The sequence below is a fragment of the Macadamia integrifolia genome, chromosome 7 (genome assembly GCF_013358625.1).
Source record: "Macadamia integrifolia cultivar HAES 741 chromosome 7, SCU_Mint_v3, whole genome shotgun sequence".
Lineage (NCBI taxonomy): Eukaryota > Viridiplantae > Streptophyta > Magnoliopsida > Proteales > Proteaceae > Macadamia > Macadamia integrifolia.
This window is the reverse complement of record NC_056563.1, coordinates 2199059-2216207: the sequence shown is the minus strand read 5'-3', so window position 1 is coordinate 2216207 and position 17149 is coordinate 2199059. Positions and strand designations below refer to the sequence as shown.

At 37.9% G+C, this 17149-nt stretch overlaps 1 protein-coding gene across 3 annotated transcripts in view; it reads left to right on the top strand.

Moving 5' to 3' along the window:
• LOC122084122 (midasin) overlaps positions 1–17149 on the top strand; it is a 93370-nt gene that overhangs the window by 53669 nt on the left and 22552 nt on the right. For all 3 annotated transcript variants that reach the window (XM_042652195.1, XM_042652196.1, XM_042652197.1), the window contains 14 exons: positions 4524–4731; positions 4817–5715; positions 5852–7402; positions 7512–7701; positions 7825–7890; positions 8359–8441; positions 8526–8777; positions 13600–13735; positions 13835–13920; positions 14022–14095; positions 15261–15402; positions 15489–15578; positions 15933–16053; positions 16218–16372. In XM_042652195.1, coding sequence (XP_042508129.1) covers positions 4524–4731; positions 4817–5715; positions 5852–7402; positions 7512–7701; positions 7825–7890; positions 8359–8441; positions 8526–8777; positions 13600–13735; positions 13835–13920; positions 14022–14095; positions 15261–15402; positions 15489–15578; positions 15933–16053; positions 16218–16372 — 4053 coding nt within the window. The remainder of the gene's footprint in view (positions 1–4523; positions 4732–4816; positions 5716–5851; positions 7403–7511; positions 7702–7824; positions 7891–8358; positions 8442–8525; positions 8778–13599; positions 13736–13834; positions 13921–14021; positions 14096–15260; positions 15403–15488; positions 15579–15932; positions 16054–16217; positions 16373–17149) is intronic.

Sequence of the window (17149 nt, the reverse complement as noted above, 5' to 3'; positions counted from 1 at the left end):
CCGGAGTTTTGTGTGATCTTTGTGTTGTTGTAGAACTTAAGGGAATATTCTATAAGGTAGTTGTATGCCCGACTATGATGTATGTGGCTGAATGTTGGGTAGTTAAGAAGCGGCATGTTGATAAGCTGTGTGTAGCGGAGATGAGAATGTTAAGATGCATGTGCGGGAAAACTAGGAAGGATAAGCTAAGGAATGAAAGCATTAGATTGGGAGTCGCTACAATTTGTGATAAACTAGGGGAAAGTTGTTTGAGATGGTATGGCCGTGTTCAAAGGAGGACATCGGATGCACCAGTAAGGAGTGATCTGATCCAACTAAGAAGGATGTAAAAGAGCTAGGGGTATGCTAAAAATGACAATAGGAGAACTGGAGAAGTGGTGAGGGAAGACATGCACATATTAGGTCTTGCTCCAAGTATGGCATCAAATAGAGGGGATTGGAGGGCCAGAATTCGTGTAACAGACATCTTCTAGCTTTGTTTTACTTCGTTACTATTTTTGTGATATGCTTACTTTTCCTTTTCCTTTTCCTTTTCCTTTTCCTTTTCTTTGTCTTTGCTTGAATCCGTGTAGCGGACCCCATTAAGTTAGGACAAGGCTTTGTTGTCATGCAATCAAAACATCATCATCCCAAAATGACTAGCCACCTTCATATCAAATAGAAGGGACCGAGCAACTCCCATCAAATTTCTATTCTTCCATTCAGCAATACCGTTTTGTTGAGGGGTGTCTGAACAAGAAGATTGATGAATCATACCATGTTAAGTCATAAACTAAGAAAATGGGCCAGAAAAATATTCGTATGAAATTGACTTTGAATTTCACCATTCTTTTGCATCATCACTACATAAGATATGGATAGTCATATGAAATTGAGTTTGAGTTCAGCAAAAAATGCACCCCAAAAAAAAAAAAAAAAAATCAATTCAGAACGACTTTTCATTAATAAAGTCGAGTGACTTTAGAATAGTAATCAACAAAAGTTGAAAGTATTTAAAACCCAACTTAGACGCAACAAGACAAGGACCCCACACATTTGGATGAACTAAAGCAAACAGGTGCACGGACCATTTATTGATTGGAGGGGAATAACTCACATGATAAAGGTTCCCAAACTGACACGACTCACATTCTAGACTTGAAAGAGAACTAAAACGATAATCAATTTTTCCAAATTCTGTAAAGGCGGATGACCCAGGTGGTAGACGGCAGTGAACTTGATAAGGATTCAGTGCACTCGAGCAAGCAATGGAAGAAGAATCGTCTTCAAGAAGATACAACCCCCAAATCACGGCCGCTATCAATCATCTTCATCGTAAGGTCCTGAAAAACACATGAATCAAGATAAAGTTATGGAACAACTGATTACATGTGTAAGCTTGCTGATAGATAAAAGATTAGAAGGAAATTATGGCAAATGAAGAATATACGATAATGACAAATAAGAAGTGGGACGAAGTGTGCCGGTGCCATTGACCTTTGTTAAAGAATCACCGGCCAAAGTGACACTGGAAGAGGATTCCTAAAAGAAGGAAAATATACTTGAAAACCAGACACCAGACATGTGGTCGGATGAACTTGAATTAATAATCCAAGGATGAGAAGAGAGACATGTAGTGGCATTACATGTCTAGAGAAAAGTAGCAATGGAGGGCTTCGAAGGCTAAGAAATTTGAAATTGATTATATCGTGCAAATCCATATGTTGTCATAACCATCTTACTCTTAGATTTTCTTGGTTTGCCACAATGATGGCATGCTCGTACTATTCCTGAGCCATCTTAAGAGTTGGAAGTACTAGCATTTTGCCTTTTTCCAGTGCCATGTATGCTACCACGATTATTGTTTTGAGATATGAGAGCCGAACTATACGCTAGTGTAGGACCGTCTTGAGATACCTATAAGACATGGGAAAATGTATTTGCAAGAGAGACCACCATGTCACTTCCAAGAATATAAGAACGAACAAGACCGCCCAAAAAACTCACAGCCGCGAGCTGTTCTCTGTGGTTCTGCATCTTTTCTACATCACCGCTAATAGGAAGTGGAGAGTTTAATTCTTTGTACATCCTTTTAAAATCAGAAAAGTATTGAGTCAGAGGACGACTCTTCGTGTGATAACTAGTAAATATGAGAAAGATTGTTTAGTCCAGAATATAGAACATTCAAATATTCCTAAAACTCCTTCATAGTGTCGATGTGAGTAACAAGATCAACAATGGAATTCTCCATAGAATTCATTAGCTGCACTAAAATTCGTGCATCAACAGTATCCAATGTAGTGTCCTCAACAGGTTTAATCTTTGAGAGATGATCCTGTTGTTCGCAACCTGTCAATAAAAATTGAACATTTTTCTTCCATTGTTGGAAATTAGCAGCCCCTACAAGTTTCTTATCTGTGATCCTATGCGAGGACGAGGATACAACCTCGGCCACCACATTCTTTGCATAAGCCATTGACAAATAAATCAAAGGGCAATCACACAACAAAACCCTAAGAAATCAGCTGGTTTAATCTTTGAGAGAAGTCGATCCACAAAACCCTCAAGAACCGATCACTGCAAAACTTTTTTTTTTTTTGGATGAATAAATAATTCATTACCAAGAGGAGAAGAATATACAAGGGAAAATGGGGGAGGGGGAGGGGGAGGCCAAGGCCAGCAAAGAAGCCAGGGCCCGAGAGCCTGGCACTAAAACCAGAAACAGCTACAAACAATTACAAATAAAACAAAAGAGAAAAAACTAAAACTAAAATCTGCAGCAAGGACCAGCAGCTACAAAAGGGGGGGGGGGAAGGGAAGCCAAAGCCAAGCATGGATCACTCCAAAACCTTGATTGATCATATTCTTAAATCAATCAATCAATCAATCCTCCATATTACTTGAACCAAAAAGCAGGGGGTGAACACAACCCTTCTAAGCATAGGCGTGACCTCTGAGTTGAGACAGTATCAACTAAAAGAAAGTGTTATCCTGGATGTAGTCATACCAAACCTGATCAAATGTTTAAGGACCAAGCTCTGATATCATGTAAATAATAAAAGAGAAAGAGGAAGAGAAGAGATGTCACAACCCTTTGGGTTGGGACTGCCCACTTCATTCAACATATACTAAACTAATTTAACAAGGGCATAAAAGAAAATAAGCACCAAAAGAAATAACAAAAGACCCTAGGGGGGAGAAGAATCATGACTAGAGCTGGGCGCTAATCACGATTCTCTCTCCCCCTTTCATCGTTAACTTCTCTGACACTCCTCACAGGAAAGGATAAGAAAATTGGATCTAGCTTTGCTAGGCAAGGATGGTTACAAGTAACGAGTGTCCTTACATTGACTTCCTCAGTCATAAAAGAATAAGAAACTTGCAAATAATGGGCACTATATAGCTAACAGATGCTATACTGTTGTTGCGAGGAGTTGCCTGCAGGCCTGGAGATATTGATTGGCCTTGGTTTGTTTAGGGTTGTTATGATGTTTTGCCAAGAGTCCTTTTGGCGAGAAGGGAAGCATTGTGTGGAACCTAGCCCCTTTTGCAATTGTGTGGGGTCTGTGGACAGAGAAAAACAGAACAGTATTTGAAGACCAATTCAGAGCTTATCCGACTGGGGTTTGGTATATTGCTGTCATATGACAGATCGGGCTATGGTAACTAAAACGTTTACTGGGATATGTTCGTGATGTTTAGAAGGATACAATATCGATTTTAACTATGCTGGTATTTAGAAATGTTGAAAATTTTATTTCTGAAAAATAAAGGGGGAAAGAACAGGACTTTTGGTGAGGGATTAAAATTTAGGGAATACAGGTCTGTATGTCACCAAGCAAGTAACCAGAATTCAATCCAAAAGTCCGTGGCAATGACCTGCTGCAATATTCATTAAAGATAGAGAGAGAAGACAGATCTGTAATTCTCGTCAAATCGTCAAGTTTCCCTTTTAACTCCATAAACCCTATTAATTGATATGCCTAAATAGCTCCTATAATATCTCATAGTAAGGGGTATACCTGGCATATCATAGAAGAATTTAAAACTAAAGAAATAAATCTGTTGGACAGAAAGGTACTGATATACCTGCAAGAGGATTCCTTAGGACTCTCTGTATAGACAGAGCTTAAAACACATCGGTTTCTTTTCAAATTAAAACTATCTTCTACAACTGCTGCTATTGATCTGGAAAAGATTGAAACAATTGATCTGCTGATTATGCAGGCACTTTGAAGCTTGAATCTGTCAAATTTGATTGAAAAATCCTGTTTATATGTCTGAATCTTCCATCACGATCAAAGTGTTCGTGGTTGAAGATTCAGACAGTTGATACAGATCTGACCTGTGTCAACCTCTTTTTCTTGAACCTTCATCTGATAGTTTAACCTTCTGGAGCTTTTGATTTCTCTCCTATATCTCTTTTTCCCTTTTGGTTGGATCATTTGAAGTCAAGATTGGTGTATCCAATGTAAAAAACTTATGTATGTTATAATTCAAATGCTATACCATTAGTTACCTAATATTTGTGTTTATGATTGCAGGTTTATGTGGATGAGTTAGTTGAGAATGATTATCTCTTCATTAGTAGTGCACTCTTTCCAACAATCCCGAGAGCTTTACTCTCAAAGTTGATTTTATTTAATAAGCGATTGTATGAAGATACAATGTTATTCCACAAATATGGTCAGGATGGTTCTCCCTGGGAATTTAATCTGCGAGATGTTATTCGGTCATGCCAGATAATAGAAGGTGTAGTTTCTTTGTATGTTATTGACTTCTTCACTGGTTTGCTAAGATTATGCGCGTCTTCTGATAGCTGTAATATCATATGTAGGTGCACCTGAAATTTCACAAGTCGATTGCTTTCTTAATATCATATATATTCAGAGGATGCGTAACGTAGCTGATCGTAGAGAAGTTATACAGCTCTATGAAGAGGTTTTTGGGTTGAAGCCATCTATAAATCCTTACCCAGTAGTACAGATTGATCCACAACATTTGATTGTGGGGAACGCAGCTATGGATAGAAATCGTTTTCAACGATCCAAAATTTCAGAAAGCCAGCTTAGCATATTACCAGGAATTCGCAATAGCTTGGAAGCTACTCTTCAATGTGTACAGAATCAATGGTTGTGTATCTTAGTTGGTCCATCATCATCTGGTAAAACTTCACTTGTCAGATTACTTGCAGAGCTCACTGGAAATGTGCTCAATGAATTGAATCTTTCATCTGCAACCGATATTTCTGAATTGATTGGATGCTTTGAGCAATACAATGCCTTCCGCAATTTTCGCACTGTCATTGCTCAAGTTGAGCAATACATTAGCGAGTATTGCAGTCTAAATTTGGAATCCTCGATGCAGTCATTTTTAGTTGAACGCAGGAGTTTAATTGACCGATGGCTTGCTTTCTTGTGCGACATAAATTACAGTTCTCTTTCTAGTTACACTTACACAGATTTTGAGGGATGGAACAGTGAATTTTTTAGTTTGCTGGGCTCATTGGTCGAGATCATTGAACAGCTAAAGCTTGATTTAGAGAAATATCAGTTCCTTGTATCTTGTTCATGCAAACAACTGGATGAGTCTCTGGTGATGATAACAAACTTGCAAAAAAGCCACAGCAGACAGCCATCTCCTGCAAAGTTTGAGTGGACCACGGGGCTACTAGTCAAGGCTATTGAGAATGGGGAATGGATTGTCCTGGAGAATGCAAATCTTTGCAATCCCACGGTCTGTGGATAAAGTCTCTTTCTAGTATTGTATTCACTTCTTCTTGTTTCCAAAGTCTCATTATAGTATTATATTCACTTGTTGTTGTTTCCTCCCTATTTCCTAATCATATGCACACTTTTTTCTTTCAATGTAGGTTCTTGACAGGATCAACTCTCTTGTGGAAACCAGTGGATCCATTACTATTAATGAGCGTGGGCTTGTGGATGATAAACCTATGGTCCTTCATCCCCACCAAAAATTTCGGATGTTCCTCACAGTTAACCCAAGATACGGTGAAGTCTCTAGAGCAATGAGAAATAGAGGAGTTGAAATATTTATGATGCAACCTGACTGGCTGCTTGATGGGAAAAGTGGTTATTATTGTAAGGAAACCGAGCTAAGAGAAGTGAAGAGGTTTCTAGTTCTATCTGGTATCCCTGTCAGTGGGCTTGTTGATGCAATGGCTGAAGCACATATCTATGCCAGAGATGCAGCTTTGTGCCTTGGGATGCGAATAACACTACTGGAGCTTACGCGTTGGGTTCAGTTATTCCAGCAGTTACTCATGAACGGGGATAGGCCTGTATGGAGTCTTCAGTTAAGTTGGGAACATACATATCTGTCTTCCTTAGGTGAGGCTCAAGGGCTTGATATTGTTATGCATGGGAAGACATCTTATTTCTCAGCATCTAAACTTTATAAGTTAGACGCATTGCAAGGACATTCTTTATCCTTGCCAGGTGGGTGGCCTGCACCTCATAATTTAAGGAATTTTATTTACTACTCTAAAGAAGCTTGCATCAAACAAAATTGCTTGTACTTGGAATTCTTGGGGGCACAGTGTGCTGCTTATGAATTAAGTATTGACCATAATGGATGCTTTATGGAGCTTTCTGTAACTTCCATGGGCCATATGGGTACTAAGTTATTGATTGATGGAAAGCAAGTAGTCCCATCTGTGATTCCTTTTCAGATGTTAAAGAATATTCTGTTTCCTACGGATTTGAATGAGTTAAGTGTGAAGCATGCTAAGCTGGCAGAATTTGACCTGGAATTGGTCAATAAGATGCTTTTTTTTGCTGCGAAGTGGACGATTGAACAGGCCACTGAGACTGATCTTAATCTTTATCTTTGCTGGTTTAAATGGTATAGTTCCATTTTAGAGCCATATTGCCACTTCTTCAGATCTTTCCTAAACCTCCTTGCATGGTTGATAAATCATCCTATTTGGAACTGTATCATTGATGGCCGAAGAGTGCTTTCTTCACATTGTCAAATAGATCTAAATATGCAACCCCTTCCGATTCTTTCCCTAAAGTTGGTGGAATTGACTGCATCAAATAGATCGTTACAAATATTCAGTGGGCGACTCTTTAATGCTATCCAGTGCATAAGCCTATTACAACTTAGTTTTCAACAGTGGAATATGGAAGGTGAATACCACCACAGTGATGAAACTCGTTGTTTTGTTACATTATTGGTGGCTCTACGGGAGTTGGAAACAGAGGTGCTTGATATTCTTGTGGAGTCACCTAGCTTCGACGTACTATTCCAATTAAGCACTAATCTTCTTGAGGATCACACATTGTTTTGGAAGGGTATTACCTCATTCCAGATTGAGTACTTGCTAATATCTTGGCGTTCTTTGAAGAAGGATGTTCTAAGACTGCAGAATTTTTTTCCCAAAGCTGTTAACAATGTACTGGTATGTTCAATTAACAGTTCGTATCTTGGCATTTTATCTCATAGTGTTTCTACAGTAGTCTTTTGTTTGAATCTATTAGATGTTATCTTTTTCCTTGATTTGGGAATAGGTAGAAAGCAGAAATCTGGCTAGAGTATCATCCTGGGGTCTCCATTCACCGAAGTCCATGCTGTGGATACAGGGGGGTCATCCGTTCTTGCCATCCTCTGCGGATGTCTATTCTAAATTGCAGCAGCTTTTATGCTTCTGCGAGTTAGTTTGGCCAGTAAGGACAAAATCATGGGAGAAGGATCCTTCTGGTATACTTACTAGCTTGTCTTATACATGTGCTTTCATGACTTTGCCTAATAAATAATAAAATAATAGGAACATTCTTTCATTTGAACATTTAACTATTTATTGAGATTATCAACTGTTTGCAGGGAATAAGTTTACTGTGGAATCTGTTGTATCTTTGAATAAAGAACTCCGATTCTTAGCAATGCAAGGTAGTTTTTTAATCTTCTTATGCTCTTTCATAGTTGGTATTTGTTCCATTATATCATATTTTTATTGTGTTAGTAGAAATAACCCCAAGCCCATGTTAAATTAATCTTAAGCTTATTATAAGCAGGATTTGAACGTGAGACCTCCTCCACAAAATATTGAACCTAAACAACTAAGATGGCAGTGGCTCATGTAAAAAAAAAAAAAAAACATATATCATTAGCATTATAATACACCAGTGTGTGCATGCACATTCACACTTGCATGAACACACCTTGAGACAAATTTAATTTTGGTCCCCGGACCAAATTGTCCCCCTGACCGGATGGTCAACAAAATCTAATTTATAAATGAAGTTGCCATCAATCATTTGCTTGATTTTAGCTTTAAAACACAAGTATGCCTGTAATATTTTATGATGCAATTTTATTTTTGGTTAATGGAAGAATAAATTTCTTCGTGTTTCTTAGGTGTTTGCATGGCATCATATTTTTCAAGCAAGAATGATCAAAGCGAGATCCACATTGTTCAACAGTTGGAAGAGATGTATCAGGTTTGCTATTTTGGAAGCTCCATTGGACTGCGACATGTCCAAGATCTTTTTCATATCTGACTGGAGTTGTTGCATTATTTGCAGATGCTCTTGGGGAGGTTTGAACATGAAAAACAGAAGCTGGTGGATGTTTTAATATCTGATGCGCATGCTTCTGCAATGGAAATCTCATCTGTTTGTTGCTCTTTCTGCCCTGAGACATTGCGTACAAAGTCTGGTTTTAATGGTTGGCAGGAGATTCTTCCTATCATTGACAGAATGAGCTTTTTCCTAGACCTGGAATTACTTGAAGAATTATCAAAGATAGTTGTGGTTGATGCCAATGAACAGTATCAGGTAATGCCAATTAAATGGAAAGATGACATAGCTTGGTACTGCTTGCTGTAATCTGCTGTTAAATCTATGTTATATTGTTTCCCAACAGATTTGGTAAATTTTTCGTGATAGTGAATCTAATGATGGGCTCCCAAGAATGTGAGGTCTTCAGCTAGCTTTTATGTTGGGATTGAAAAATGTGGTGCTAGTGAACTGTTTGTGCATTACCTGAGCAGTTTTATCTATTGGGTTTGTTTATTTACGGGTTATACCTGTCATTTGTGTGGGGCAAACTAGAACTTCATAATCCCAACTAATTTTACAGATGCGTGGATTTGAAGGACAGCAGGCTTTAGCTTTCCAAGAGAGATTCAAGTCTTGGATTTTAATTTTAATTTTTTTCGTCTCTATGTGTTCGTTTATGTGGGTGTTGTCCTTTAATATGTGTTACAATGAAGACTTCAAGTAAATCATGCATTTAGCTTTTGCTTTTTTTTATTCCCCCTTCACATTGTCAGGCTTGCTCTTGATGAAAAATATGTAAACCAAATTCAGTCAGACATTGTTGTCTGTCACTATCTATTTTTTTGTGCCTGGTTTTTGTTCATTAGCTATATTTTGGATGAGGGCTACCATATGCAAGGTAGTCTGAACTACTTGCTTAGGTATATCTTTAATCTTTATTAATGCAACGGATATAAAAGTACCTTAAAAATTTTTATTAGATTTTTTTCTCAGATAACCTCATAGTGATAATGATGATTGTGACAATCACAGAACCTGGAACCAGTAACTGCAATAGAAGAGAGGGGAGAATAGAGAAAGAGGTATTAAGGGAGAAGAAGAGAACAGAGATGCAAGGAGAGGGGCATCCGATAGTTCAAGGCAGCCTCCCTACATTGTATACTTATTATAACCAAGAACCAAGTAATTACAACCACAGCTGGAATAGGAAAGACAATCCAAGGCTAACTACAGCTAGGATACAATCCAATAAGGAAAAAAACAAACTAACTCCTAGTACAACCTATTAAGGAAGAAAATAATTGCATGATGCGGACACTCCCCCCTTATCTTGAACACACTTCAACCAAAAGGCTCCAGCTTGAACAACAGAAATATGGATATTAAAAAAACACTTTTCTTGATTAGCAATTGTAGATGCCAGTGAACACAAAGAACTTCATCCTAGTAACAATATCAACTCAAGCACACCAATCATCAGCAGCTAAAAAACGTTGTCTCGAATAAACCAAGCAAAAGCATCAACAACGAACAAAATAGGTGGTAGATAACACCAACTGCAATCCAAAATGTCATAGCAGCAACATCAAAAGCTCTTCCCAAGGAAGGCATATAGTAAGTAGTCATCTTCACAAAGAAGACAAATGAAAGTGCAACATCAAACAGCTACATCAAAAGTTCTCGAAGTAAGCTAGTAGTAATCTCTACAATGAAGATTATGATAAAAGTGCAAAATCCAACAACTACATCATAAGCCCTTCTCAAGGAAGGCACTCTAACAACAACATAGAAAAATTGCGATTGCTAAAGACCAGATAATTAGAGATCTGATTAGTAAAAAGCACACTCACTTTGAGCCCCAAATATAGGTCTCAGATAAAATTGCAGCAGACAAAATAAGGTTGTTGTAGACACAACATAAGTTTGCTGTGAACTTGGCAACATAAGGTTGTTGTGAGACAAGATTGATTGCATTGTTGCTAAATACCATCTTTCATATATAAAATTGTTTCTAAGGACAAGGGCGTATGACACAAACAAACAATTTAAAACTTAAAACTTCAACTGAAGAATTGAGCTGAGATATAATAATCTCCTATCTCCCCCTCACTTGTAGCATTACACGTGGATAAATAATTTCCAATAATCAGCATCTTAAAGGATGAGCATCACAAATAATCCTATAATCAGGAGCATCAAAATAGAATAATCTCCAATCTCTTCCTCATGGTAGCAAATCATCAAGGGAGGGTTTGCTTCATCAAATCGTGATCGGTAACCCTTTAGCAGCAGATTCAAGATAGAATCAGTAGCCCCACCCCCCCCCCAAAAAAAAAAAAAAAAAAAAAAAAGCAACAGTTGTGAGTAATCACAAAATCTTATGATAACATCATTAAACTAAAAATCGATTTCTAAATAAAAGATCAATCAACCAGCAATAGCATAGCAGAAGGTAATGAAACCAATTCAGGTATGGTCTTTATCTTCTTCTTCTATGAACTAGGGTTTCACAAACAATAGAACCTTGAAACGACACTCAAAATGGCTAAAATCAAGGAGAGAATCAGGTACTGGTTAATGCTTTGATACCATCATACCATGTGACAATCCCATAACCTGGAACCGATAGTTCAAGGCTGCCTGCCACCATCGTATACTTATAATAACATGAAGTTAGGATTGGCATTCGTAGAATCCAAGATTTCAACTCGGCTGGGACTCTTAAGCTCATTTGGAAGCTTGCCCCCAAGCACAAAAGCATTTGGGTCTTTTGGGTTTACTCTTCGCTTCTCCACAAAAACTGCATTTGGATGGTGCCGCCTCATTCTGATGCTTCTTGGGTTTGGCGTAACATCCTCACCTTCCGCCCCATGGCCATTAGTGCCATTCACACCTCTATTTCTGATGGCTGATCAACCTCGCTTTGGCTTGACAATTGGCATCCTTCTGGAGTTATCTCTGTGATTGGATAGAGATTTAACGGTTGCTTCCATAATCTCAAATGATGTTTGGTCTCCTTCCCCCTCTTTCCCTCCCCTCTTAGACATCTGGTCTTCCCTTCCCCACTCAACTTGGACCACCAAGGTAGAGGTGACCAAGTCATCTAGTCCCCTCGCCTACGGGCACCTTCAGTGCCTCCTTTGTTTAGGATTTTATTGGATCCCGCAATCCCCTTGCCACTAGGTGTAAGAGTGTTTGGTTTATCGTTCACATCCCCCATCACAGTTTTTTTGTCCCTTCTCTTCCACTATTTGGAAAAGAGTTGTCAGCTCTTACTGGCTTGGAAAGAGACGTTTCCTTCTCCTTCACGGGGATTGGAATTGGATTGATATGACATTTGCTAGTTCTTCTATTTGTGACATTATTGGTAAGCTCTCCTTTTGCACCACCATTAACCATAGTCCATATCTGAATGGAACGGAATCTTTGTAGATGGACTCCCAACTCCCGCTCTTTTGACAAGATTTTAAATGCCATCTACTTCGATATTAGTTCTAAGCTCAAGGTGCTTATCCCCCAGCCCTATTTGTGATTCCCCAAGGAATAATTTCATTGTTGTTTCCTGGGTCTTCCCCCCTCCATTCTTTCTCTCCTCCCTTGTAATTGCTTTTATTGGCCACTTGTTTTGCCCTTTGATTTTTTTTTTTTCCCTTAGGGGCTTTAAATTGATTCTCTCATTTTCTTCTTTGCTGATGAATTATTTATTCACCCAAAAAAAAAAATATATGATAATAATAACAAGAACCAAACAATTACAACATAGTTGGAACAAGAAAGACAATTCTGTGACTACAACTAGGATACAACCCAAATGAGCAAAAGAAATACAACCTAATTAGGAAAGAAAATAATAACAAAAAATAACTCTACTCAGACTCAATTCGTTGCACAATGGGGACACTCCACCCTATCGTGAACACTCTTTAACAATGATTGTTTCTGGTTCCTATATAACATATAACAAAAATGCCAGCTCAACCAGATCTCATCTCCAATTTCTTTGCCTAATGAACTTTATATTTTTACCTATGAGAAAAATAAAAAAATAGCCTTTATATTTCTCTAAAACTCAGATAAGTCTGGGCAGTTGGACCTTTCGGACCTTTGACTGTGCAGGTTTGCTGTCTGCCCCTGTCAACCACTGTGTCATTAGTGTGATCCCAGTCAGACATCTGAACCACCAAAATGTTTAGTAGACCAAATCAAAGGGGTGTGGACAAATTCCTTACCCAGATGCACCAAGTGATATGGTGCTGATTAGGGAAACTAAATGACCAATGGGTAGGCTGAAAATCACCTTGTGAGAAGTAGTGAAAAGAGATATGGATGCCTTTGGGTGAACATCTAATGTGACCTTAGATAGTTGAATAGCGATACTGGTGTTATGTAGCTGACCCCATTAGTTGGGGTAATCTCTGTTGAGTTGCGTTGAGTTGAGTTAGATTTTAGTGACTAAATTTCAGAACCATACAGTCTGACTAGCATACTAAAGGTTGATATGATTATTGCTCCATTTTCAAAGTTAAAATTTAGGTGGTGTTAATCTCTTCGTGGAAAAACTTCAACTTTAGTTGTATGGAATTTGTCCAGTAGTTTGGTCTTTCAAGATTTCCTTGCACGAGTGTATTTATGTTTGGTAAACAAAACTTTTTATGTCTTCTTTGTTTTTCTACCTTCCTTGACTTTAAATCTCTGTTGTGTCCACCCATATGGATTTCAGATATCTATTGCATAAGGGTTTTTGAGCACTGCATTGATTCTGTTTGGGTAGGCAGCTGGGAATTTGACACTGGTGTGCCCTATGGCTCTTCATAGTGTCAATTGTGGGAAGTGGTTTTCCAAGCAATTATACATCTCCTAATGCTGGAGATTTTTTAAGGAGTACATTGCTACTGCTTGCATTGTAGATGAAGTGATGATGATTCTATGATGGACTCTTATGCATGTCTTCTTCGGATTCCAATGACTATTCACCAGATGTGCCACTGCATGTTGATTTTGGATGTAGATTTCTTTTCTTATTTACTCTTTGTATTAGTTTTCTCTGCATTCATAGTTCACTTGGCAATCTGGTGTATGTTCCTCTTCTCTGTGACAGGGTTTGTCTCATGTTTCCAAGCTTCTTGAATTTGCATCGACCTTCTCATTGAGTTATTCTTCAAGACCTCCTACAGATTTTTTACCGCATCAGCGGATTCTATGGACATTGGATGCTTGGACATCTGTAGATTCAGGTTAGAGTTCATTTGGGTTTCAACCCTTCCCCTTTTCTCAAGAATATGAAAAAAGAATGTTTGGTCGTTAATTTATGATTGTTTCTCTCTCTTTGACAGTGAGTACAAAAATTGCGAGTTTTGTTCTGGAGATGTGGTTTAGATGGCATTCATCCTTGTGGATCCATTGCCCTCAACCAGTTAAGGTATGGTTTAAAGCTGTATTATCACAAGGGGTTCTTGGCTATTTGGACTTGCTTTTTTTTTTTTTTGGGTCTGTTTTAGTTCTCACAATAATTCTTTGCAGATCAATGGTCATTATGTTCCACTGCCTTATATGCTCTTCCAGCCTACAGGAACAAATACACTTGACCAGATCCTGTATGTTCTTCTCTTCCTCTTCCCCCCTCTACTTCAATTTTCTTATGGAGTTGTTCCTCTCTTTGAATCTTAATTACTATTTTGTATATTATTGGTAATTATCCAAATAATATAAATAAGAACTGTATATACTTAATCCTCACGTTAGTTGTCACGGCGTCAAGCCAAACCAAGGCGTTTGAGGGTTGTCTAAGCGCTTAGGCGAGAAGGCGCCCGCCTTAAGGCGACCAAGTGTTATTTTTTATTTTCTCTATTTTCTAACATTATTTAGTGAGCTACATATACCTTGTATCATTGAAAATTAACATTTAGCCACATAAAAAATCATAAAAATCAACATTTAGAGGAATGCTATTGTTCTATACTAAGTTTGACTGGTCAAATGATTTTATTTTTACATGAGACTTCTTATATTAGGTATAACATAAAACCAGCTTTCCAACAAGTCTAAGATTCCTTAAATCTGAGTTGTAATGACAAAGTTATGCTCCGATCAAACTTATTTTAAAGTGCGCGAATGCTGTGAAAAGCGCCTAAATGAAAATAATCTTATGGATATCAAAACAAAAGATTATTTTGCCGAACTTTTGGTTTTTAACAATGTTTTAACATGATAGGATGTATAAAATTTTCATGATTGAGAAAAACTAAAAAGTTGAAAATCGCCCCTATAATCAAAATCCAATTTTTGTTATTGGACTGGGGGTTGAATTTTTATCCTTTTGGAATTTAATTTTTAAACTATTTTTATTGGATTCAAATAGGGGGTATTTGCGTACTTCTGAATAATATCATAAGTAAATGTAAAAACTAAATGATATTTGACATAATTAAGTACCAAAACACAAGGCGATTGTCGCCTAGGCCCTAGGCAAACTGCATTGACAACTATGATCCTCACTAGCCAATACTATTGTACATTCTCTCTCTCTCTCTCTCTCTCTCACACACACACACACACATACACACACACAGAGGCAGTGCAGTCTTTGATGGAAAGCTTTTGGAAAGCATAATGTGGTGATCCTTTACATATTTAATTGAATTCCAGTTATGCAATTCAGATGGAAGTTTTCCACATGATTTCTTTCAGGTTGTTTCTCAGCTACCTTCTCCTTCACACCCCACCTCTTACCCACTTGCTCTTTTCCTACCTCTGTTGCAGATGCGGTACATATTCCATCAGGGACTACCCTGTGCATTCTCTGAAGCTTAGAGTTGCTTCAGGAAATCTTTGGCAAAGTTCTCCACCAGAAAGAGAGATATCTAAAATTCTTTTGTCCACTGCTCGGTCACTCTTCCAACAGGTAGCAGTCCTGTAAAGTTGGAGATCAACTGATGAATATTTCAATAGTATCACTCAATTTTTTTCTTCTTCTGGTTTTACTTGTAGATTATATTTGCACACCAGAAGTCTTTTGAGGGAGATAAATTTTCACAGATCAAGTCTATTCTATGTTCCTGTCAAGTGAACACAATTACGGTAATCTGTTACCCCTGTTCTGCATTTGGAAAGGACTTCAAAGTTTTGAGTTCATTTCTCAATGATAGGATCTTTTGTATGCACTAGTTTGCTTTCATATCTGGATTTTATTTATTTATTTTTAAATGAAGTTGGTTATCTCATGGTGTTCCAGGTTGAAAACAGCAGTCTATCATGTCTAGTATTTCTTTTTTTCTTTATTTAAATGGGGCAGATAGAGCGTCGCATACATTGGTTAAAAAATTGCTTTATCTCCTGTAAAATACGTTGAATCTTGTTCTGTTATACCTGTAAATCTTGATACTACAGTTTTTACTTTTCTTATCATCTTAAAATTTCATTGTATGGTGACAGGAAGATAATCTCCAGAGTCTATGCTTGCTTATTGCATCATCAAGCCACAGTAGATTGACATCCTTGAGGGATTCATTTGTTGATCCACTGCTTATAGAATTATACCGGCATTCATCTCATAGTAAGACTTTGAAATGCTTGTTCTCCTGTTTGTGCATAAGCATTCATAGGGATTAGGGAATCTGTGATGTTCAGTTAGTTCTGCATGTAGGCTAGCATTGTTCTACATCTGGATTCTTCCATATGGTTGCAATCGTGTTACATTATCATTTTTCTCTTTCCTAGGTTTCCTTTACAATCTTGGTTGCACATGGTTTCACCTTGGGGGATTGCGTTTTCATCTTTTGCTGAACCCTGATGATATCGATCCTGCCATAAAGTATTCTTTGAAGCTTTCTCAAGTAGTGGAAAAGATTGCTTTACTTGAACGCGAAATTGAGGTAGCTCTCCACCTCTCATCGTTTTTCGTGATACATTGCATGCCCATATGTTGTATCAAAGTTTACCTTTTACGTATGAAATTGAGATATATCTATCCTTGCACATCTTATGTGACAACTCACTTGAGTGGCCAACCTTCTGTTATATTCATGTCAGAAACATGCTTATACTTTTTTTTTTGGGCACCAGGAATAGTGTCTCTCATTGATAGAGTAAGGACATTTATTGCAAATACAAAAACTAGAAAAGCTAAATTATACAGAATTTGATAATGACATATCTCTTTTAGTTTTATTGAGTAATATTTGTAAAAAAGGGCGTACATAGTGCATGCCACCATGGTGTCTGGCAAGGATCATAATGTACGCAGCCTTGCTCCTGCTTGGTAGAGAGTCTGTTTCCCGACTCGAACCCGTGACCACTAGGTCGCAATGGAGCAACCTTACCATTGGGCTGAGGTCTGCCCTCTTCAAAATATTTGTATGCTCTTATATTCTTGGTACAACAACAACAAACTCAGCCTTATCCTACCTTACTAGGGTCGGCGACATGGATCCATAAAAAAAATATAAGTAACAACCACAGCAACAATAACAACACCAACATAGTTGGAGGAAGAGAGGAGGAGATGAAAAGATGAGAGATGAGAGATGACATAAGAAAGATGATGGTAGATAGATGAGAAGAAGAGGAAAGAGGTACAACCCAACAGGTCAAGAGAATCTCAGCTACATGGGGTTGCTCTTTTAACTCCAATAGGCTCTATCTAAGGTCAT